Genomic DNA, 27,328 nt, shown 5'->3' with positions numbered 1-27,328 from the left:
TGAAAGTAAAAAATAACAATTTATTAAGAAAGACAAGAATACATTTAAGTTGCCTTTCTCAAGATAATTGATTTATTGTCTGAGCCATAAAGAATATATATGTGATGGTGACATTTAAAGTCACAATCAGATGCGATTTTAATTTGTTTTTTTTTTTTTTTAATTACGTAAAAAGTTTTAAATTTCCAGCCAGTAACTTCTTTATACTTTAGTAAATAGTTTACATCACTAGACAGATGTAAGATGATCATCAATATTCTTCTTTATTGGCTACAGCTTATACATATAACCTACATATCGAAATCCTTGAATGGTTATCCTTATACATATATTGTTTTTACTTGGAATTCTTCTGTATCCAAGGTAAGAAGGATGTGACACGCGTGTAGACGCCGGGGTACTGCCCCTTGCCACAGCCGATACCCCAGGAAACGATACCCACTTGAGTCCAACGACCGCCCTCATTCACCATGAGCGGTCCACCACTGTCTCCCTGTAGAAAATTATTCAGAAAACAATAAATATTTATTTGAATAAGAGTAATGAGCATACAGATAAATAAAGTAAATAATAAATAATTTATTTAAGAGAAACTGAAGGTTTATTTTTGATGTCAATAAGGTAACATGATTTTTATTTAAGTAGACGGACGTTCACCGTCACGTATAGACGCTTTAAGATCGATTAATCAATTCTTACACCACCAATGCGCCGCCAACCTCCAACCTTGGAAACGAAGATGTTATGTCCCTTGTCTGTAGTAACATGCCTCCCTACCCACCAAAAGAGATGGCAACAATAGGTACTGCTCTTTGACTGTAGAATACAATATGAATACAATATGGCTATGAGTAGTCACCCTCAGCTTCGCGCGCATTTTGGGGTGTTGCTTGTCATGGGTTTTGCTTCATACCAAATTTCATCAAATTCGGTTCAGCGGTTTGGTCATCAAATAGCGATATTCAGACAGAGTTACTTTCACATTTATAATTTTAATATAGTTAAGTGGGTGGTGCCTACCCAGACGGGCTTACACAAAGCAAAACAATGCTAATAAGGAGTACTCATTAGTCACTAGACTACTTACACTGCAGGAGTCCATGCTGGCTTTACCGGCGCATATCATGCTTTCGATAATACCACCCGGTGCTGCGGAGCCGTATTTTTGTCGACACTCTGCATTGGTCCAGATTGGAATTGATACCTCTTGTAAAATGGACGGTTGGGGGCCACCTAGAGGGCAAATCGTAATACTTTAGAAAAATAATTAAGAAATCATGCAGAATAGGTATGCTCCCATGGCCTGTCTTGTTTGGAAACTTCTGAAACCTATGGAACTTTTTTTAATGCAATATATACAATATCAAACTTGCTCTTGATTGTTTGCTATAAGATAAAGTTATTGGGATTTTAATTCAATCATAGCCGTTAATGTTCTACTATTATACTTCTCTAAACTCCTATCTATAAGAAGTCAGAATGAGAACTATATGAGGCGATCAGTTAGGTTCAACGTGAACAGCTGGATTTGTTTGTGTGTTGTATGTAAAAAATACTAGCTACCCGTTGCGACTTCACACAGTAATATCGATAAGGGTCAATGTATATACAACTTTTAAATTGAAGAACAAACATAGAAGAAAATTAAGTTTTTTTTTTCGGCAAGGAAAATTTTAGGGTGTCGTTTTTCTATACTGAAATATGTATGTGTTTTAGATATAAAGCTTCCACTTGATTCACTCTGTTTAATGATCAAAACCGCATTAAAATTAGTTGTGTAGATTAAAAGACCTACTTTGACCTCTGACTTTTTATACTATGTATCGATAACTTACTTTCGCGTAAACTTCCCCATCCAATGACAGTTGCGATCATCCCTGAGTACGCTCGGCTTCCACCAGGCAAACATACCGGACGGACATACTTTGTAAATTGTACAGGTTGATCCAGAGTCAAGATTGCGACGTCGTTGTACTGAAAAAATTAAATTTTAGATATGTTTATCTATTTGGTTTTTTGGTTTTTAATTTTTTGTTACAAGCAACATCGGAAAGTTTGTATTACAGGTAACTATAAATTCAGACGAGCCATAGACTAAAATTTATATTTGTTATTTATGCTCTAATACTGGTAGAATACGATATAACGAATTGACTGTCCTTACCAAAGTACGCATGTCGAACCCTCGATGTCTGACCACCCGTTTGATTTTCCTTTCTACGTGTTGAGTTTCAGTACTCGTGCGTATGTTGTGGTCACCGAGTCTTGCTGTCAGCCGTGCGACGTCCCATGATGTCATGCTGTATTGTATTTGTAAATTAGTCATTAAAAACGATTGTATCTGCTCATACTAACTTATTGTCATATAACATCCACCAGATATTTTCGTTCCACTTCCATGTCCCCAATGTTGTACGTATAAATCAGCTCGAATACAAATTTCGATCTAGTGGCTGTTACTATTGTTTTAATTTATGACGAATTTAGATGATGGGATTTTATTACTACGATATATGTTTGATAAGAACAAATCGGTTTCTTTAAATGACCGGTATTTAATACGTTAAAAAATCAGAATTTACTAGAGCATGATACGGATGTACTAGTTATCGCCCGGTGTTATGCGTAAAGAAACTTGCTTATTAACAATTTTCATCAAATTCGGTTCAGTTGAATGGCGTAAAAAAGTAACAGAGAGAATGACGGAGATACTTTTGCATTTATAATATTATTATAGACTGTACTTGATATTTTGCAATATAGTTATATACATACTGTGCAACGCAATGTGCAGCTGAAATCACGTGCGAATCATCCATAAGCGAACCGCCACAGAACTGCCGTCCGTTGTTGAACAGCGCCACTATCCACGGCCATTCGTTCAGCTCCGCGTTGTGTCCGCCCACTATACGCTCCTCGTCTAGAGACTCGTAAGTGTTGCCATAAGTCTGCAGTTACAGAATAATATTTTCAATAATGTTACCGCTTCATATGTGTCAATATTATTGGTATGCTTATGTTTCTGGGATCACAGTTATTGTTGTTACTCCTGTTACTCGACTACATAGAGTCAGTAACTCCTTTGTGGGGCAATGTATACGGTTTTACAACAGGATCCCAGAAAGCGTTCAAAATGCCTCTGTTGCCAAATTTAAAAAAAATATTAAGGAACGCTTGTGTGCAAAAGGTATAAAATTAATGAGTTTATGATCGATAGCACACCTTGGGAATGAAACGATCGCCTCCTGGCTATTTCATCTCATATTAAATTGTTTATTGATATAATATATGAGACAAACAAAAAAAAAAGAAAACCCGCTGAGTTTCTTTCGCCGGTTCTTCTGAGGTCAGGGTAATTTCTTTTCCGAACCGGTGGTAGTGTTTCAATTGACCATCAATAAGAAAGTGTAATGCTTCTATATTGAATAAACTTATTTGAGTTTGAGTTTGACAATAAGGCTACATACTTAAGTTTGATGTTGCTATTACGATGATTATATTTTATAATAATAAAATATAATCATCTTATATGGATAGGATTAATTTACATTCTAGGCAGTTTAAAATTTTGCAAGATGGGTAATCTAATGGTATTGACAATTATATAGTGACGTACCTGTGGTCCATTCTTTATGCCACATGATGTGTCAACGCTGGGTTGTGATGTAGGCTTAGTCGGTTTAGTGGGATATGCTGGAGACCATGTCTAAAAAAAAAAAAAAAAATAAGATGAAAAAATCGATATACGAGAAACAGACAAAGAGAGACAAAACAATGTATTTCGTTATGAATCAAATCAAGTCAAATCAAAATTAACTTTATTCAAGTAGGCTTTTACAAGCACTTTTGAATCGTCATTTTACAACCAAGTGAAGCTAAGGTGCTGTGAATAGAGATTCTATCGTCAATATAATTTTATATTTTTCATTTTTTAAATATTATTTTATATTTTTTATAAACCTGTTTGGTGGTACTGGCTGGAGGTTTTGTGCCCCAAGTCGTTGGAGGCGTATTTGATGGAACTGTTGGTTTTGTTGTAACACCTGCAACTAAAGGCAAAAATGTTACTGGCTACCCTCACTAACTTATTGAATAAGTATACGTTATTAATAAGCGATTCATGACTGAGAAGATAATATTTAATCCCCATTCATCATCATCATCATCATCAGCCCGCTTTTGTCCACTGCTGGACATAGGCCTCTCCAAGTGCACGCCACTGTGGTCTTTCTCCGGCTACTCGCATACAGCCCCTGCTGTCGCCTTGCGTAAATCGTCACTCTACTACTACGTATAATATTTAATCCCCATTACAATTATTGTATTATTTCTAAACAATATTTACCAGTCGATGGTGGGTGCGTGGGCGCTGAGTGATCTGGCGGATGCGTCGGTAGCGGAGGTATTGTTGGCGGCCATTGTGGAATTTGATTGTAGTAATTAAACGGCCATTGTGCAGAAAGAGGCGCTGCCATGAAGCTATTATAAAAAAATAAAAATTCGTAGGTTATTAACTTATCCCATATAGTAGAACCTAAGATTTTTAATCGAAATAATTTGTTTATTATATTAGACTTAAATTGACGTAATTATTTTCCGATCCACTTCATATCTTACTTTTAAGTGCTGAAAAATGAATTTATGATATCATATGTCCTTTAAAAGTCATGTTTTACTCTATTTCTACTAATCTGACACGACCAGAAAGGGCGAATACAAATGGGTTTACTTATATCGGTATAGTGTAGTGCTTTCCAAGGAAAGGACATATGTACTTTTAACTCGCAAACTCCAGGCTGTTGTTGAGAAATTCTATAGAAAAACCTACTTAGGTTTTATCAGCTCAATCTGGGTTTTGAACACAGGTCCTCGTGATCTGTGGCCTTATATCTAGCCAGTAGAAGAACAAGCCGTTAAAATTCGGTACGTAGTTACTACAAATAGCAAGTACCCTACTGTAATGTCAGTTATTTCTGTTGATGTCGTAGCTAGCATATTTTATAGCAACAAAATAAATTGCAATTCGTAATGCAGGCACATGAAATAAAATAATAACATATAATAATACATTTACATCTAGAAAAATATGTATATATACTGTTACTACGATTCCATTCCATTCCATCTCTCTTTTGCCATCATTAGTAAGTTTATATTAAATAGTAGAAAAGTGATTCAGCTTAGTATATAAAACTTGTCCTACTAACTTGGATAATGATGAAGAATGCTCTGGAGGCGGTAAGCCGAATCGTTGGACGTCTGGTTCCTGCTGCGGAGGTGTTTCTACGGGATCCGAGCAACACACGCCAAACATCTATAATTATATAAAAATTAAAAGGTTAACAAAATATAGTTTTTGTTTTAATGATTATTTCCGATTGTTAAACAAACTAACGGAGAATAATCGTGTGAATTAATCTAATGAGTAATGAGTCCGAGATACAAGAAATTAAAAAGAATTAAGTTCCAAACTTTTGGTTACTTCTCCAGACTAAACTAAAATAGTTATACTAAAAGACCCTATCATTACTTTTCATAGATATTTACGGTAGTTTATGTATTATATGTTTTGTAGTAGACTATACTTTGATATAAGAACTTTAATTGTTCGTATTTTAAAGCAGCTCTTATAGTTACATTAACGAACAATGATAAGTGCAATTTTAGTGTATGGAGATCCCAAAAATAACAGGTGTACTTTAAGATTTCTGGGCGTTGCAAGTTTCGGAATCCTAGCAAGGCAAACAAGTTACGAGTCAAGAATACAATCAATACATACATTTTTTTCACGACTACGAGTCATGTAGACTTGAGACAGTATTTTATATGCAAACTATTTATCTAGATAATCTTTAAATTTAAACTGACAATCCTCGGAAGTCCCATTATGAAAGCTGCGAATCCATTTTATGTAAATACGTATGTATATTACAGGTCGTAATGAAACTTGTTCTAAATCAAGCCTCACTTAAAACAATAAGAAAATTCATAGATTTTTTATTGAACAATAATATGAATTGAACGAACAAATAAATGAACAATTCACGCTTTTGACATTAATAGCGAAAATTGAAAGTGAGTGAAATTGCACACCTGAGCTACATATTAATACAAAGTATTATTGGTTTAGTAATTGTCTTATTTAGGAATGACAAATAAGTCTCCTCATGTCTTAATAGGTATAGATTGATTATATGTAAGAATTTGTATTAAATAACTACTTTTATTAGAAGATTAGATAGTTAGTAACTTACCTGTTGGTTGTCAGTCCCTTTGTAACTGCACGTATCGTACTGGCCCATTACCCATCCATTGTAACCAGGGAGATCGGCCACTTTGAAAAGCGGGTAGCAATCTCGGAAGGTTTTACATTTGCCTTTCTTGCCCGTTGTCGTTTCGCACTCGAAACCATACCCATTGTTAGATGTCTATTAAAAGAAGTGTTAAATATAGCAAGATTAGTTTGGCAAAATCTCATCTTAAATTAATATTAATATTTTAATAATGTTACGTTGGTATTATGTTTTAATGCTATTTAGTATTCAAATATTAAAATTAATAATATATATAAATGAGTAAGCATACAAATCGAATTATTTTATTCGTGAAATGTAATTTATCGGCATTAGTATTATGTTTTTTTTTATTTCAAAATATAAGAACACTTTGTTTTGATAGATAATTATGTCAAAAGAGTCGAGATGGCCCAGTGGTTAGAACGCGTGCATCTTAACCGATGATTCAAAAAAAATCAAAAAATCAAAATCAAAATAAACTTTATTCAAGTAGGCTTTTATAAGCACTTTTGAATCGTCATTTCACAATTAAGTGAAGCTACCACCGGTTCGGAAAGTAGATTCTACCGAGAAGAACCGGCAAGAAACTCAGTAGTTACTCTTTTTAACATTTAAAAAATACAACGTCATGTTAATTAAATACAATTATTTCAATTAATGTATCCTGCTTGGAAGTCAACAGGTATTAACTCCACGCTTTTTTATCATCTACAAAATCTTGTATCGAATAGTATGCTTTTTCTACCAATGTATTTTTAACAAACGATTTGAATTTACTAAACGGCAAAGTTAAAGATTTCTGCGGAATTTTATTATAGAAACGGATACCTTGCCCCAAGAAGGATCCATTGACTTTGCGGAGTCGGAAACTTGGCGTTATAAGTTTATCCTTACTTCTAGTGCATATACAATGATTATCACTGATTTTATCAAAGTGATCAATGTTACTGTGAATATACATGATATTGTTGTAAATATATTGCGACGCAACAGTAAGTATTCCTACTCTGTTAAAAACATCCCGAAGAGAGTCTCTAGCTCCAAGATTATAAATAAACCGAATTGCTCTCTTTTGTAAAATAAAGACAGATTCAATATCTGCAGCGTTACCCCAAAGTAATATGCCATATGACATAATACTGTGAAAATAACCAAAATAAACTAAACGAGCGGTATCAATATCAGTTAGTTGTCTAACTTTTCTAACCGCGTATGTTGCGGAGCTGAGTCTTCCTGTTAGGGATGATAAATGAGAAGTCCACTGAAGTCTGGAATCCAATTCTATTCCTAAAAACACCGTAGTATCAGCTACTTCAAGACGGTCACCATTTAAAGATATATTATAATTTTGCTTGCTAACATTAGGTAGGGTAAAAACTACACATTTTGTTTTTTGAGCATTCAAAACTAAATTATTTACTGTAAACCAATTGTGTATCTGTGATAATGCACCGTTCACATCGTCATAGTCATTTTTTTTCCTGTCAACCTTAAAAATCAGCGAAGTATCGTCAGCAAACAACACTATATCACAAATACCCTTAACATAGAAAGGAAGATCATTTATATATACTAGGAATAGAAAGGGACCCAAAATTGAACCTTGTGGAACTCCCATTTTTAACGTAGATCCAGAAGACTTTATTCCATTAATGAAAACTTGCTGGATTCTTTGACTTAAATATGAAGCGATGAGATCAAGAGCTTTACCTTAAGATTGCGGGTTCAAATCCAGGCAAGCACCGCTGATTCATGTGCTTAATTTGTCTTTATCGTGAGGAAACCTGCATATGACAAATTTCATAGAAATTCCAATGGAATATGTTCCAAACCTTCTCCTTAAAGGGAGAGGAGGCCTTTAGCCCAGCAGTGGGAATTTACAGGCTGTTGTTGTTGTTGTTCTATGTCCAAAAAGATCTATTTCAAATCTTTTGATGTAAATGTCCTTTGGGAAATTTGAATTCTCTGTATTTCATGTTTTTGAATAAAAATTCTCACGGTTTAATTTTACTTATACGAAAGACTAGCTTGATTCTTTAAAGTATAGGTCGGATAAGAAATATGACTGAACCTTTAGGGACAAAAATAAACTTACCTGTTTGGCTCGTAATAATAATAGTTGTTTGCCATCTCGCGTGTTGTTTGAATCGCGCTTCACTCTCTCGACAGCTACTGGAATTAAAGTTACATTTTAAAAATAAGAGTTCAGATGACCTATTTGTTAGAACAGTCAATCTGAATTAAAGTTTGCGGGTACAAAGTCGGACAAAATACAGAATTTAAAAAATGTTCAAATCTTAATGTGCACCACATTATGAAGACTATAAAAATTTTATTTGTACTCTAATCTCATAACTTTTATTTTTGTTATTTTTTGGACTCAAATTTTATTAATGATCTTTCACACTATGCAAAAACCTGTATGTGTCGCATGAAAATCTGCTATATAAATAAATATGCTCTCGAAGGTGCTTTGCAGCAGCGTGGTGAGATATGGTTGTAAGGCTTACGTTACCACAAGGTTGTAAGGCTTATGCCACCATTTTTGTTATACACAAATATTATTGGTTGTAAGCGAATTTTCACATATATCATAACAATATCTAATTCATTCCTTATCGTAAGTATTTGCTATTAATTAGGCCGGGTAAGTTCAAAATTTTGGGTTACCTACTAGTGAAAATTTGATGTTAAAAAAATTCCTACCCGGGTTATAATCTGGTATGAGCAGCATGATAATGCCAGTAGACCGACGATATAATAAATTGGCACAGAACTTTTCTCATGATAGTCGTTAACTCTTGTTCATAATGTATAAATAGATACTTAAGTGATACTATTAATTTTATTAATTCTATTTATGAAAACATAGGATCTACGCCAGACATGTCATGCATGTCTAGCTACCTAGCCATCTCATAAAATAAAGATCAAGTGCTGGTTATCCTTACTAGTAATATCCAATAATCCTAATGAACAATAATTAGCCCTCTCCCCTAAAGCTTAAGACGTCAAAAGAAACTAGAAATACTGCCTAGGTAAATAATAAACATCATAAATAACATTAACATAAATTACCAAAGCAATTTAAGAACGTACAATTAAATAGTGAATTGTTGTTCTGTGTATTTAAGTGTGGGTGATTGATATGTGTGTGAGTGTGTCAATTGACATAAGACAATTAAAAATGTATTTTTTGCAGTTTCATCATTCACTTAACAGGAATGCAAAAACTAAAATAAAACTAACCGAACTAGCAAGATAATGTAAGCGTTGAAGGACAAGGTTTTAATCGTATTTCACTCGCATTATTTATGCACGTGTAATACGATATGACAAACGTTTAACTTGTAGTATTAAGACGTTGTTTATTACAAATTACGACACTATTACAATAATATAACACGATATTATTATTGTGAGATGAAAAAATGAATCTCAGGGCGAACTGGCAACACTGACCATTAAATTGTATGGAACTTGTATAGGGGCGTAGACAAAGACCACTTACTATCGGGTTTATTTATTCGATTGCCTTTTCAAAATACAGATTTTTTTAACTAAAAATAATTTTAATGAATATTAGTGGCATTTAATTTTACTCAGTAAGTATTATATGTTCATTCTAGGTAGTTCACATTTTAAATAATTAATAAATATAGCCTGGTCCAGCCACAGAAGAAGTAAAGACAAATAAACAACTTTGACGGTTAATTGATGAGATATAATTGGTCGATGTCTTGAGTTATCTATGGTTTTTATTATGGAAACGCAAAATATTGCGTTTTGAATGTCGGTGAATTGTTATCGGAACTTTGGGAATAAAATTGAAGTCAATATAAGTATTAAAGTGGAATAGTGTTGCATAGTAATAAAATATATAACGGCACTGGAGCGCCATTATCATATTTGTCTCTTAATATAGGATTTGTATCACTCATCATGTGGGCGTGGGAATGTTGTTATTGATTCCAGAAATAAAAGTTGCAATCAAACGTTCACCAGAGCAAGCTTAACTCACCTTCGTCCAATAATCAAAACTTTACAAATTAATTCAATATTAATCAAATAGATAGCGCCGCTGAGATGGCCCAGTGGTTAGAACGTGTGCATCTTAACTGATGATTGCGGGTTCAAACCCAGGCAAACATCGCTGATTCATGTGCTTAATTTGTCTTTATAATTCATCTCGTGCTCAGCGGTGAAGGAAAACATCGTGAGGAAACCTGCATGTGACAAATTTCATAGAAATTCCGCCACATGTGTATTCCACCAACCCGCATTGGAACAGCGTGGTGGAATATGTTCCAAACCTTCTCCTCAAAGGGAGAGGAGGCCTTTAGCCCAGCAGTGGGAATTTACAGGCTGTTGTTGTTGTTGTAGATAGCGCCGCATTTGACGAGCCCCGTCATTTATATTAATCAGGTATGTATATGCATCATGTAACAAACTGAAGCTACATAAGAGGAAATTACAAGTAATGTAAATCCAATTTCTCGATTAGAATATGCTGAGATTTTAAAACGAAAGGCAAAAAGACCACGTGGAACGTTATAAAAATGCAATAAAAGCGAATACAAATTCTTGCATTACTATTACGGTAATGCATAGCAACTGTTGCTATCAAATATTTGTTTCGGACTGACGAATGTTGCAGTCGATAAATCAGCATTATGGAGTAATAGCTACATAATACTGATTTATATATATTTGAATTGATTTGAAACAATAGCACCACCGGTATGTGTATATTCTCCCGCTTCATCTGAAGACAAGAATACATAGTACGACACAACTAATTTGTCGCATCGGCAAAATTCGTAAAGCCGATCAAATCCGAATTAACTACGCTATCTCAAATTATCAATATTTATTTCTTACGTGAATATGATTTTTACTCAAACGTAATAACTTGTAATATCATATGACGAGATATTTTCGTCAATTTGACACGTCGACATGGTTGAGCTGACGCGAGAATCTATAGCGCCGAATAGCGCGATACTGAGCTTTTCTATTGGTTGTGTGAATCGGCAGTAATCGGTTTCATTGCATTTTCCGATGCTACATCTAAGTAGTGTCTATACTTACGCGTTTTTTGCAAATTATCCGTAATAATTATTGCAGTTGCTATATTTTTATGCCACACTTATTTAAATATAAATTTAAAAAAAATGACGTTAGCTGAATACAGTTGTAATTGAAAGATTATTGAAGTTGTCGTCAAATGTAATCATCTAGATATATTAAATATACCGTATATAAACATATATATAATTCAATTAGTTATACTCCTGTTTAAGTGCTCGTTTGATAGGCATTACTAAAAATGATAATTGAAATATCTATACATATAATAAAGCTGTAGAAAACGTATGTCTGCTCACTGATTAAAATCAAAAAATGAGCGTGAGCGATACAAAAATAGTAACAGACCACAAAAAGGCAAGTTATTATATATTTGCCTGTTTCTACGCTAATCTCTAAAACGATTTTAGTAGTTTTCATAGGTAGATTAAGTTATAATTGGATTAAATATTAAAGCAATGTTTAATGTCAGCTCGTATGTCAGCGACATTTATAGAAACAGGGGCGGGCACTGTCTATCATAAATATCAGATAAGAAGAATAAAAAGTTTGTATACTTCCGTCATTGAGCAAAACATTTGAAAATATTTGTGCTAAATTACTTATAGACATATAATATCTACAATGCTATCGGTGTATGATATGATTTAATCAAAGCATTTGATTGTGTATATCAAGAAACGCTTTTGTACACGTTAACACTTAACGGCATTAACGATCTAATCTTAATTACTCATACATAATACTAGTCAAAGAATTCAACGCGTAATAACTTAATAAAGTCTTCTTGATCTGTATTAACAATTGGTGTTCCACGGGGATGAATTTTTGGTCCTTTTTATTTTTTTATGTATATAAATGACTTTCCTTTTTGAATTCAAGTGATCTATCTGTATATGTGCCATTGTTAGTTCTTGATGATACTTCATTATTTTTTAAATTTGAAAGAAAGAAAGCTAACTATGAATAGGTATCACCTATGGCTCTAAGAGATTGAACTCCGCATCATACACGATTTGATAACTTTAACATATAAATTCTACTGATACTGTTTGATGAATATACTTTGGTTATTTTCATAGTATTATAACTAACAGCATTTTACTATGATATAGGCTACATATATTGAAATTATTTTTATTCTGCAAAAAGAGCTGTTCTTTATTTATATCTCAGAACTCGAGACGAGCTTCGGGTGATCTTTAACAAAGTGACCATCCTTACAGTTGATTCAAAATATATTTATATCAATGTATATTCTCAATAATAAAGACCTATTTGGATCGGATGTTGTATATTGGAATCGGTGGTATTATAATATTTAATTCACTATAGTAACAAGACGAATTAAATGTGATTTCTGAGTATTTAATAAACAAATATTTTAATTCTAATTTTGATAATCGTGTTTAATTTAATTTCATTGTCATGTTTTTGAACTAATTATTAAATTGCATGCTGTCACTAGTTAAAAGTACAATTTTAATAATATAAATAGTTTATGTTGTGATTATCGTCCTGAAAACCTACGTCTGTAAACAATTTGTATTAAGTGCTTATGGAATACGGAATTATGGAATGTTTTATAAAACAAAATTACGTCCTTGATACAAATATATGCTAATGATAATAACGTTACATTTACTAACGACATAAAAATAACGTTAAAACATTAAATAATAATATAAATAGTACCGCACTATGATCATCCACCATCAACACAATCAAGTTATTTAAAATTTTAATTGATGTCGTATCGAGAGAGGAATTGTTTACAAAAAAAGAATTCATTAAGGTCGTACAAAACAATGTTATTTTGTATATTTGTATCTTGCCTCTTTTTCTCAATTATATATAAAATTTAAAGGACCTTTCAATTCATAAACGTATTATTAGGTATGAAAAAAGAAAACCAAAATTGTAAAGGCGTAAAACGTAATTTTTGCCTGAGGCTTCACCCACGTTCGAAAGGGAAGAGAGGGGTGAAATATCAGTTATTACAGGTACGCTTTGTTCTTTTCTGAACCGCTGTTGAGTAGTTAAGAGAGAGTAAGTTGCATATGTCGTAACGAAAAAAGAAACTTATTTTCAAAATCATTAATCTTATGCCAGGCTACCTTCATGTCGAATTTAATTATGATTGGTTCATTGCTTTAGTCGTAATGAAGTAACAAAATGGCAGGCATAAATATTTTTGCATGTATCATTAAAAGTCTAATGACCTGATGCTGATTTGAGCATTCGTAAATTTCCTTCTGAGACAAGGTGATTAGCAGATAGTTAGATGTAGATAATTTAGTCCAACAATTCCGGTACAGGTAACAGTAGCAAATTATCACATGCCTAATTTGTGTTTATGTTGGACACACCCGCTACAACTAATCCACAGCGTGTAAGAATATAAATAAATATTAGACAACATCACATACATTACTCTGATCCCAACGTAAGTAATTAAAGCTTGTCTTAGAATAAGAGCTGAGTCTTATCTAAATGTAAAGATCCGTCGCAGGTGTGGGAAATTAAGTCGAATAATGATAATGATATGTTAACGAAATAATCAAGAGTTTAATATTTTATTTCTATTTTCGGCTGGTGATGGGCGCAATGAGTAATAAGTGGTCTCTAATTTGATATTCAGTGAGCGTCGAAAAAGCATCGGTCCCAACGTGCAAACATGTTATTTTGTGTCGACATAACGGTGTTCGATTACTATCAGCGTACTGGAATCCAATTTTAATTTAATACTTGAACATTGAACTTGAATATTAATATAAGTATACGTAATTATTTTATCAATTATGTATCTGTGGCGGGATGTTTCTGATGATTAAGATGTACAGATTTTAACATAGTTGGTCGATATATTAAAAATACTGAACAGTAATTCTAACACTTATATTTTATTTTATTATATTTGTATTGTTTTATTTTATTTTTCCTTTCGCACAGGTAAGATATATATTTTTTTGTATTCCAATTATATTTAACTGTATATGATTATTAATGAAAAAAAGTTTATTTATCGTTTATATAATTTTTTCGTAATTAAAAATACATTCCGACAAAGCGTCTCTCCAATTGCGTACATTTCTTATTGGTTTATTTATTGTTTTATTTTTTAGTTATGACAAACAATGACTGAGAAATAAGTATTTATTTAAATGTTTACAATTTCCAAACACGTACACTGTCATCTAATGTCTATGGATATTATTAATATACCCATTTAGTCTAAAATACCCATCTAGTCTAAGTCTTAGTTTAAAATTACACTGACCTTTTTATTTTTCAGATACCATACTTTTTTCACTTAATTATTAAAATAACAAAATACTATTAAGTAAATGTCTCAAAGAGTACGTATTGCACTACTAATAATTCATTTGTTCGAATAAAAATAAATGGAAAAATAAGTAGAGTTTATGAAAATGGCCCGAGTAACAACCGACCTTGGAGATGTCAGCGGGCCTGTAATAAACACAACTTGCGACCGAAACATCTTGGTCATTAAGTCTGATTTTCAACGCAATTAATGATTGTATACAAGCTTCAAGTATTCCTTGAACTAGAAATATGTGGCATATTTATTTCTTACGCCAGGATAAAGTATATTACAGAAGGAGACGCATTTTATATCAGATAACAATAAGAGGAGTATCTGCATCGTAATTTTAAATTTTAAGAGATGTGGTCTTGGTTGTTAACTAGCTAGACGACCCCGCTTTACGTGTACATTGTTATTTATATTCGATATGAATTTTCCAACGCCTTAAATAATCATCGCCAGTCATATTTCATCCAATTGATACAAAACCATAATGAAATTAAACCCATGTCTTCCTTATGTGTGACTTCGAAAGAATCGTACGTATGCAGGCAGGTACGATTAAGACGACTTTTATTTATTACATTTATTGAAGTGAATCTGTTACAAAAAATAATACTTTTTAGGCAACCACCTGATGGCAAGGGGCTGCAACTCCCTTAGATATTGGCGCTGTAAGACGAGACTAAGACGTTATGACTCTTGTGCCTGTAGTTACACTGGCTCACTCAAAATTCAAAACAGACAAATACTAAGCTTTGCTGTTTGTCAGTAGAATACCTGATGAATCGCACAAAGACTTGACAGCAATAACAAAGTATTTACTTGTTTTGAAAAAAGTCATAAACATATGATCCCATAGGTCCAACTACACATAAATGTAGACTTATACTATCGATACATAGCACATATAACATCAAATATTAGCATTATTATATAAATAGACTTTCTTTAGTTTTAATATCTATATATAATAATATAATTTAACAGCCGTGTCCTGCGGTTTCAGCGGCATTAAATTTGAATTAAACATGCCGGTTTCTTGCAGTTTTCCATATCGTATGACGTTTATGTTATTGCATCGCTTCTTAGTGTCGTATCGTGAAGTTAAATATCCAATCTCAATAAACGCAAAAAATACGCGACTCAAATCATGACACTTTTTATAATTATTTTGAGACAAATCTATCGAATTAGATAAAATTTAATACTAATTGTACCGACCTTTCAAATTGGTTGTTTTTCGTTATTAAATGCAACGTAATTTGACAACCACTAGCAACGTTATTGTTGGCTTAGCATTTTAAAATGTCGTCGTTGATAATAATTAAGCAATAAGAACAATTTATTATCACAGGGATTCCGGGTTCGGCAGCCCAATAGTAGAAAATGTCAACATCGTCACAATGATCTTTAATAGATTTAATTAATGCTCTCGTCCGCCGCAAAAAATGTAACAAGCAGGCGTCTTTATACGTTACGGAGGACAATGAGTGATTGATGTTGTCTCGGAAGGCGTGGGTGTTACGATTTGCATTGAATCGATATCGCGGCATCTTTCGAATAATGACTCGCGTGTTTCGAGTCCAGTAAGATTTCAATTACATTTTTATATACACGGAAAATCGTAAAAATTTTATCATACTCGCTACTAGTATAATAATTATATATAACTAATTACTATTTGAAAAAATGAATTCGATTTAGAAAAGAAAAGTTTATATTAATAGTTGTTTGCACTGTCTCCATTCCCCTTTGCCGGACTGCGGACATCGTTAACGCAAATTTTAACTTTCTCTAGCCTCAAAACCTCATACAAATGTCATTGTTTTGAAGCTACGTCATAAGAATGCTCAATCGATTTACTCTCTTCATTTGAAATCGAAATGTAAACAAATAATTACTTCATTGATTATAAAAAAAAACAACTTATTTAATTTAATTGGGAAAAGAAAACCTCTTTACTTTTAAAAACAAAATATAAACAATAATAAACAAATATTTTTAATTTTACATGAATATAATTTAAATTGCAATAATACATTGAAAACTTACCATCAATAAATACAGCATCATCGGTATAAAAAGTTCCAGTTTTTGCGGAAAAATCGCCCACATTTTCATCGAGAACGCTGCTCCTTGAGACTACAGTTAATAAACTTAGAATAAAAAATTGGGCATTTAATCTTATCAACATTTTTGTGTTACAAATGCATTCACTGATGGTATCAATATACTTGATGTGATAATTCGAGCGCGTCGCGAGGATGTGCGACCCACAAGGAGTCACTTCGCAAAATGCTTTGGCTACTCGATCACTCGCCTTTATAATATTTTTACACTGACGCTCTACATTAGGTTGAAAGATAACAGAGCTTTTTCTCCTTTTGTTATTGAGCTGACATTTGTCGGTATCCACGATGATCTTTAAGATGTCAAAACTTTTGATAAAATGCATCCAAAAGGCTATATGTGATCGTAATAATCGGTATGTCGTTCCCACGCATCACATCAAAACACAGGATAATTTGAGTTCGAATATAAACCGATCAATGAACCATAATTTTATCACAATCATACGATGTTTGTAATTTACTGCAAGACATTAAATTGTAATCCTTAAGGAATTCGATTAAGTTTTTTTAATGTGTTACTTTGTCCTTAAAATAAATATTGTAAATGAAAAATATAATATATACAAATTGCATGATTTTAACGAAGCGTATGTTCATAACTTCATAGATATTAAATTAGTTCAACCTATTTAAATATTCACAGATTGAAAACGTTCAGAGAAAATAGATATTATTTATGGTTTGCGTATTTAAAAGTACAAAATGTCGTTTAGGAACACAGGTTAAGACAATGGTGAGTCAACCCTAACGCAATTGACCATTTCTTACATAAATAATCTTTGTAAATCAAAGGAATTTATAATAATAAGCTAGTATTTGTATCTTAGATAGCAGTTGAAAGCGTATTTATTCTATTTTATTTCTTATGCCAAGATGGACAGCCCGTGTTTCCCACCTGCCTACATATTTCATATAAAAAAGACAAGGAAATAAACTACCTCATGTGTCAACTCAAGTGGTTAGCACCCGTGTATATTATCAATGTAAGAAATAACATCAACTCTTTCTTACATTGATAATATGGTGCAATACATAAATTTAGATGTTGATTAATAGATGATGTACCTGGTGCCTATTTACACAGGTTCACCCGCTCTTAGAAGTCTTAGATCAACTACATAATACAACATAATATTAGGATTTAAAAATACAGTAATGTATTGGAAAAAGGGGACTGTTTATTTATGTTAAAAACATCTTAATCACTTAATTATTAACATAGAAGCGTAAAGTAAAGTAAAGTAACAGCTTGTAAATTACTCACTGCTGGACTAAGGCCGCCTCTACCATTAAGGGTTTGGAACATATTCCATGTTTCAATGCGGGTTGGTGGAATGCAAATTGTGGCAGAATTTCGATGAAATTAGACACATGCAGGTTTCCTCACGATGTTTTCCTTCACCGCCGAGCACGAGATGAATTATAAATACAAATTAAGTACATATATATATATATATATAGTGGTGCTTGCCTGGTTCTGAACCTGAAATCATCGATTAAGATGCACGCGTTCTAACCAACAGAATAGAAGCGTATTGTTTAATTAATTCATAAAAAGTGTAATGTTGTAAATTATTATGTGAGCGAAGTCGTGGGTAAGAGCATAATTTTAAAATAATGCTTGTTTTTTGTCCCACGTTTGACGGTTCTTAGAATTACTCTAAGCTGCATTTACGTTTTGATATCAATCAAGCCTAAATCGATTTGGTGATTTTATGTTGGTATGACGGTCAGTTGAATGCGAATTCGTATCTCGCTAAAATGTTTTTCCTTTTAAATTTGTCGTTGTTTTGTATTTTATGGAGATAAGATCTGTATCAAACGTAAAAGTCATTTTGGGATTTTATGATTTCAGTGTTGTGTTTAAATTAAATGTATTAATTATATGTATCAATACCACTTTCCTGAGAGATGATGTATACGATTTCGCAGCTTTTTTATTTCACTTTGATGTAGTTAAAACTTCGTGACGGGAGAAGCAGATCCTGGTTAACGTGACTTCGTGCTGCCAGCAATCATGTTGCTTAGGAAGGGAATGGGTTTCGACGGCCGTAGGCTCCTGTTGTTAGACCTTCATAGTCCGGTTGGGGACGGCAGAGCAACAACGGGAATCTGATCCCACTAGGTGGAGACGATGAAAGTCTATTCTAGATTTTCTCACAGCTCCGACACTCGGGTTTTCAAAGGCGTGACACTCTGGAATATACACGCATTAGTGGAATGTCTCGCGTGTTTTGTTTAGATAGCCCTGAGGAGAATAGCAGGCCGGATGTTTTCACTCTACATACTAGCAGGGATTGCGACGGCCGTGATCACCTTCATTCCCTGCAGTGAGATTCGTTAAGGGGAACACAACACGGTCAGCAGCCTCTTTGATCAGTGTGAAAAATAGCCATCGAATGAGATAAAAGATTAAAACAAAATATAAAAAAAATAAATGCTTTTCTTGCAGGATAAATAATAAAGTAATGTATTAAATTAACATAGTTTACAGGTCCCTATGCAATTTAATTGATATAAAATGATTTACTACTGAATTTCTTGTCGGTTCTTTTCGATAGAAGCTAGCTTCCTAATAATCAATGCTATGTTTACTCAATTCAGGATTGATTATCGAACAAAGAATATTCGGACATTTCTTTTTAATGCTTGGGCTTAAATATATATATGGTATAGATATATAGTACTATGTACATTTATATACTTATAAGAAATCTTATATTCTGGTTAAATAACTCGCTGAATGATCAACGCATTGTATATTAACTGTATGCAGAACCAAAATATTATAATTATTTCAGTATTCATAATGATTCGTATCTCATTTTATTTTCTATACAATTGTAAATAAAAGCCGAATTAATAATGTAATAGTATCATGATCCTTTATATCTATTGCCTTGCCTATAGTAGTGTGCTTATATACGTATACGCAGTTACACGCACACAAGCTTAAAAGTGTCAGAAGTTGAGAAGCGGAAATTGGTATAAGCGCTTTTAAGGTAAACATTCCACAGAGTCTTATAAGAACACATAACATAATATGGTGAAATATTCAAATTGATGGTGATTATCTTAATTACAGATAATGCAAATTCTCGTTATCCTACACAAGCACCGATGAAGATTAAATATATACCTACTATACCTACGTAAAAGCCCCAACGCAAAGACGGTAATCTCTTCCTCTTTAAGGTAGCGGAAAACGAAATAAGAGGTAAACGTGTCATTAGAAAAATGAAATATATTGTTTGAAGTGAAACACAAATTTACGTAATTAATTTAATCATCTACGTTTATGTAATTAGTTGCTGATTTGATAATTTCATTACTTCAACAACGCGCTAAGCAAGGTGATAATTTTATTTTTTAATATCTTATACTGGTATATATATTTTTAATTTTATATCAATCATTTACTATGTTGATTTTATATGAATATAAAATTTTCTATTTAGTTGTTTTTGATTAAATTTGTGTAAATAGTGCTACAGTTGCTTCACAATAAGCTTAAGATAATATTATGTATATCCACATTATTATTATCGAGAACGGTAGCATCTACTTTTCGAACCGGTACGCAGTAGTAGCTTCAATTTAATTTAAAACAATAATATGTTAATACACAATATTTTGTCGAAATGTTATATTATTAGCTGGCTTCAAAAAAAAGAAGATTTTGTATGTTCCGATCTACTCTATCATTCATGATTTTTTTTGTTGATACTTTGTATATTTTTAGTTAAAAAATTTTATTAGAAGACAATTTCTTCACTGAATATACATTACATTAAGCGCTATAGAAAGAAAATAATTCCTAATGGAGATTTATTTTAATGGAATAAAACGTAGAATCGCATTTGCAGCATTCTATGTATAATATAGATTTGCGAGTAGGATAACTTCTGTAGCACTCGCTCGCAATGTTTGCTGATAAAGATAGGGCTCGTGGTATAATTTAGCTACATCCATAGAATACAGATAAACGATATCAAAATCTTTATTCCGTAGAAAATCTTTATTTTAGTATAAATTGGCTGAAAAGAAACGATCAAATAGTTACATTTTTTTCCATTTTATTCATACAATATAATAAATGTAAAAATAATTCTTTCTTCCTGCCTGTTACGGAGAAAACTCAAATCCAAATGAAAGACAAAGGCTATTTTCATTATTATTCATTATTTGAGGGGAAAATTGAGGTTAAAGGTTTGCGTGTATGTGTTGTTTTGTTTTGTTGTTTAAAAGACACACTTATTTCTCTTTGATTAACAAGCACTTCTCGGTATTTTCAAAATATTGTTTTTTTTTTTTAAATCAAAATAAACAGTATTCAAGTACGCTTTTAGAAGAACTTTTGAATCGACATTTTACAATTAAGTGAAGCTACTACCGGTTCGGAAAGTAGATTCTACCGAGAAGAACCGGCAAGAAACTCAGTAGTTCCTCTTTTTCAACATATAAAAAATACAAAGTCATTCAAAATTTACTATGTATTACTTAATAATGAAATAATATTGAATACCGTAGAATAGCTATTCAAAATTAAGAAGTTATTGTTATTCACTACATAATGTTTTTTAAATTGTTTCATAGATATTAATTCATAGATGATTTAAACTCACTCATCAGCCACTCTGTTATCCAGTCATAATTGAATCGTAGAGTAAGATTCCTTGTCTTATGTAATGTATGTATGTGGGAAATTAAATTGGTGTGTATGTATCTAAGAGCTGAGATGGGTCATTTGTAAGACTCTAAGAAAGCTAAACTTTTATTTTACTTTGTTTTATTTTAGTTTTATACTGTTTAATCGATATTTTAATAGCATCATGTAATCGCACACAAACAAATGCCAACAATGTTGTATACCAGATGTGTATAAAGGCAAATCATACTGGATTGTATATTTAGTGCATTATAATATTGTGTTAGTTATTATGACAAGTCGATTGTGTATCTTAATAATAAATAAATAAATAAATAAACTAAAATTGATGTTGTTTACAAGCTGTTTTCCGAAATAAATATCACTTACTTATTTCGTGATCTTTATAACGTTTTAATGTTACCTAAAAGGGTTTTAATGTTAGTGTCCATATTTTTAATAGCATTCCTAAACGATTATTAATCTTATATGCGGTTATAAAAACTTTCAAAATCGATTCAAACATCCTTTACACATTTTACACACTGTGAAATAACTAACGACTAGGTAGTACAAATGTATTACTTCTCAAGCCTTGCAAATGCTTAAAAAAGCTTTATATAAAAATACACAACAATTAAAAAGGTGTCTGTAATGAAAATAAAACACCAAAATCCTGTTTGAAAACAGGCAAATAAAAAATAACTATCAAATAATAGAATAACACACAAAACGCACGAAAAATACTTACGATGTATAGATTGAAACTGATTAAATTAAAAATAACCTTAAATACTTGTATTACTAAGGAAGTGTGATATCAACGACGTTAATACAGTTATAATTAGTTTTTATGTGACGTAATAAAAAAGTGTATCAACCATGTAGGTATAAGTAAATATTTGAGAGCAAAATATATCATATTGACAAAGTACCGTAACGGCGGTCGCAAAACACCTATAGCATAACCACAAAAGGCATCGTATTTGATGTCAATGACCTGTTGAAATAACGACTCTCATTAATCTTACCTTAGTCTACTGACATGTGATTGATCCATATTTAAATTAGCGAACGTTTAGTACACAGTGTTATTGGCTAAATAGACTTACAGACCTACGTGGCTGTTAGAAATATACATTGAACATATCATCTGTAAAAAAAATCGAGTTATTGTCTATGGGATCATCTTAATGTCTTTGGTTTGTAATAAAGTTTCCATATTTGACAGTAAGTCAGGCTATGGGTATCTTATACGGCTATCCTAACAGTAACGAATATGTACAGTCAGAGTAAGAAAAGGTTCATCATTTTAATATCTATTTTTGTGTCCGATAATCTGCTTTACCGATCGAGAATGACATATTGCGTCGCATTGATTTGATGTTTAGATCCAAAAGGTACTAAGAGTTCAAGGCTTAATAGAGGAATTAGTATGAAAACTGACGAAGATTTTTCTTACTCTGACTGTACAGTCAGAGTAAGAAAAACTAAAATATTTTATTAACAGATAAACAAGACAAAGAGACTAATATACAATGATATGTTAAGAAGCATTCGTTGTACTATTAACTAGTTACACTTTTAATATTGTCCTTAACATTTAAAACTTTAAAATGCTACATGATTTATTTAAGTGCATTTAACGCTCTGCCTTTTAATTAAAAGGTACATTTTATTGTTTATGGAATTCGGTCTTAAAAATTAGAAGTAGTCTTGCTATTGACAGGACCTTGAAATACTTTGTAATGACATTTGACTGACATTGATTTAAATATCTATGTCATTTTGAATACATTTGCTGTATTGAGAAAATTTGAAGAATTACTTATAGAGTGACCACGCTTCTTTTGGTCTAACAATTATGAAAATTAAATGGATTTAAATTAACACAATGAATTGAAGAAAAGTAAATGAACCCTTTTGTGCTTTTTATTAAAAGTTGAGGTACCTAATTTTGTATAACAAAATATTTGACCTCAGAATAACTTCTCCTAAATGCACGGGTGGGTGACAATCTCAATATATTTTAAAAGTGCCTATCTACCTACCTTTGAATATTAGAAACTTATCTAAAATAGATATTTGTCTATAGCTGGATAACTAAATATGTATTGTATTTATATAGTTAATTACAGAGATTAACCATAAATACAATACATAACAAATTTAAAACAAAGTAATTGCGCAACAATTACATAACTTAATTATTAATAACAGTGTTCCGATTGATCCTGTAAAAAACAATACCACCGCCCCTCACTCTCATTGTATCAATGAAAATAAATTTTAGTTATGGTAACTTAAAAATCTGGAAGATAAATGAGTTTTATTAAAAAATAATTGGTAAATAAAGGGAAGTTCGAATGCATTGTCACGCAATGTAAATATTTATCAAGATATTTATTACAAGCGTTTTTACTGAATTAAAAATATTTACGAGTTTAATAAATTATTTAAATGAGTAGAAGAAAAAACACGAGATGCGAAGAAATCTGTATGTATCTGCACAGTACGTAAGAATTGCTAGCTTGACTCTTGTTCTGTTTTATTTTTTATACCTATCTCATCTCATAAAGGATGAGTGAACCGCTATTGTTACTCTGTGACGATTTTAGAGCACAAATACGGCGATTTTCGTTTAAATTGTGCACATACAGTAATAACAATAAATACCATAAATAATAGACGACGTCGCATTATTCTATGATCCCAAAGTAAGTAGCTAAAGCACAAACACTCAGATCCAAGACAACATAGATAATGTATAAACTTTTTCTTCATCGACTCGGCCTGGAATCAAACCCGGGACCTCGGAGTTACGTACCCATGTAAACCGGTGTACATAGTACTACGAAGGTAGTATAGTCCGTGTGATTGGACGTGAGAAGACTTGTATTGTGTTTAATACACTTGGAATCGAAATATCCAAATGTCCCATCATGATTATTTTAAAATATATAAGAGCATTATCCATTAGCAACAATAACGTCTGAACTTTAAAATGGAAATACCACATTTTTTATTTGGTTTGGTAGCTCTACGTGCTAATGCAACTAGCATTCACGTGTGTAATTGGAATTAGCTTACATTTTAAAATTACATATACATTTCAGCTAAACTTGTAGTCTAGCCAAGTCTAGTCCGCGTAATTGTCAGAGATATTTCGTCATATTAAATTTAGATATGGTCATTTCTATACGTTTTATACATTCACGTATAATATTGATAGAACAGTCATTAGTTCACATCTTGGGTCAAATCTCGATTCAAAAAAGAGAGATGTTATAGAGAGCTTTAATAAATTTCGCTGTTTCAGTGATCGTTGTTCCTAATTTTGAAAATGACTATTTTTGATCGAATGGTTAACTTATCGAATATATTTTTTTATTTTTTTTTATGATATAGGTTGGCAGATCAGCATATGGGTCATCTGATAGTAAGTGGTCACCATCACCCATAGACAATGACGCTGTAAGAAATATTAACTATTCATTACATCGTCAATGTGCCACCAACCTTGGGAACTAAGATGTTATGTCCCTTCATATCTATGGATGATGGTGACTACTTACCATCAGGTAGCCCATATGCTCGTCCGCCAACCTATAACAAAAAAAAATGTCCCTTGTGCCTGTAGTTACACTGGCTCACTCACCCTTCAAACCGGAACACAACAATACTGAGTACAGTTATTTGGGTAGTAAAGTAAAGTATTCTTAGCTGCGATTATAGTTGATTATTTCGATGGTAATCACAGTCAAATGGATGATATAGATGAATAAACGAACCATTCTATACAATAAACATATCTATCTTAACGAGAGACCCTTTGCTTGCCTTTGCACGGCGGCAATGCTGATACTAATTATACTATAGTCAACATACTAATTATACTATAGTCAACATTATATTATATATAAAGGAGAAGCATGTTCGAGCTCGGTTTTAAAAAACATGATCATGATGTGTCAGGATTACGAACATTATCGATATCGGAGGTACGAAATTAAACCCAGGGAATATTCTTTTCTGATTTATTCCAATCTGAGGAGGGCCGATAGCTCTGATGATTCGAACAAGCCTGTCGATGCCGGCGCGCGCTCCGCCTTTTATTACAAAATTGTCAATATAACACCTTTTTATGTACGCTAAAATATTTTAGATTAATTTAACACCTCAGAATTGACTAAAAAATATTAATTTAATAATCAAATAGATTTAAATTATCAAACAAATATTTTTGGACACATGTTTTTCTTAAATTTGTGGTTGGTTTGATTCGCCTACATATACAAAATTCATAGCTTTTGTCATTAAAGAATACAAACCGCTATATCGCTACCTTTTTAATTTATAACATACAAGTCCCGTTTATTCCCTATCCCTTGGGAATTCTGAAATATCCTAAAATAGTTTTTAGTTGTTGTTATAACATACTTGCATACTATATTTTAAACCCCTAATAATTATTGTTACGAAGATAGAGCTGCTTTGGTTTGAATATATAATTCCCATTTGTTCCCGATCCCGTGGAAAAATCCCTTCTTAGTGCACCTCTAGCACACTTATTAATACTTGTGCCAAATTTCAAGTCTCTAGGTCCAGTGGTTTAGGCTGTGCGTTGTCTGTCACTCTGTCACTCAGTAATGGAACAGTTTTATATATATTGATTATCTTCGGAAATATTTATTTTAATTACATGTTGAAGGTACAATAATCATATCAATGTGTGTAATGTATATCATGTACTTTATTGGATAAGGACTAATGCTATATTGTTTAAAACCAAAAATATATCATCACGGAGTTTTTGAAGACCTTTTGAGGTGCATAATACCGTAGTACATTTTGATCTATCTTGTAAAGCTCTAAAATAATTAGTGTATTTTATATGTATGTATGTATTTTGTGCATGTATTATATATACAAGGTTATTGGTAATTTGAAAAAATCCAGTTTAAAGGTTATAAGGTGACTAATTGAATTTTAAATCAAAAGAAAATAATAGATCTTCATTGATACTTCTTTTTTAAATACATTTTTGAAGAAGCATTTTTGGCGTATTTTGAAGAAATCTACAAAATCCGATAACTCAATAAATTTTTATAAATAAAAAAAAACCGCCTTCAAAAATGAACTAAAAAGAAAAAAATAATCAGTTACATCCATATCCAATTTACGATTTTTTAATCACCTCTCAAAGTCGGTGCCAAAATTGCTAATATAGATACATAATACATACATACAAACCTAAATCTATTTATTGTATAAATGACACCATTAGACAAACCTTACTATCGATACAAATTAAATGATTTCAATATAGGAATTTATTTACTTTGTTGGCACCGACTTCAAAAGGTGATTAAAAAATCGTAAATTGGATCTGGATGTAACTGATTATTTTTTTCTTTTTAGTTCATTTTTGAAGGCGGTTTTTTTTTATTTATAAAAATTTATTTACTGCTTTTCAGTGTTGTTTTGTTATTTATAATTACAATTGGTAGTGTTTGTCATTCACTTTATTATATTCAGTACATTTCGGCTTTCGACTCTAAACATAACTCAACGCCCTTTCAATACGATGTGGACTGCAACTCAAATTAAGCGTTACCTAAGTTACAATAGTGCTAATGCTAACTGCTCATCGCCAATTAGACAATACCATTTTTCCCGATGCAATACCGTTAATCATTGAGGAGTTCTCCTGGTAGTCCACCATCAGCTAAACTTCATCATAGGCATGTTTACTAACATCAATTGCTTGACGACTATCTTAAAGAAATAGAACTAAACCCGTAAAATAGTTACTTACTAATAGGTTCTGATT

At 32.1% G+C, this 27,328-nt stretch overlaps 1 protein-coding gene across 1 annotated transcript; it reads right to left on the bottom strand.

The window, feature by feature from the left end:
- Positions 1-153: 153 nt before the first annotated feature.
- Positions 154-17,011, bottom strand: LOC124533589 (proclotting enzyme-like). Its single transcript, XM_047108972.1, has 12 exons — positions 16,768-17,011; positions 8,392-8,468; positions 6,255-6,428; positions 5,208-5,314; positions 4,346-4,479; positions 3,961-4,049; positions 3,617-3,706; positions 2,776-2,948; positions 2,165-2,300; positions 1,836-1,974; positions 1,088-1,233; positions 154-493 (listed from the first exon to the last, which is right to left on the bottom strand). The coding sequence occupies exons 1-12, from the start codon at positions 16,907-16,909 to the stop codon at positions 338-340; spliced, it is 1,563 nt and encodes a 520-aa protein (XP_046964928.1). The 5' UTR covers positions 16,910-17,011; the 3' UTR covers positions 154-337.
- Between the last annotated feature and the right edge of the window lie 10,317 nt (positions 17,012-27,328).

This window comes from Vanessa cardui, chromosome 1 (genome assembly GCF_905220365.1).
Source record: "Vanessa cardui chromosome 1, ilVanCard2.1, whole genome shotgun sequence".
In the NCBI taxonomy this organism is placed as follows: domain Eukaryota; kingdom Metazoa; phylum Arthropoda; class Insecta; order Lepidoptera; family Nymphalidae; genus Vanessa; species Vanessa cardui.
This window is presented reverse-complemented; position numbering and strand designations above follow the sequence as displayed.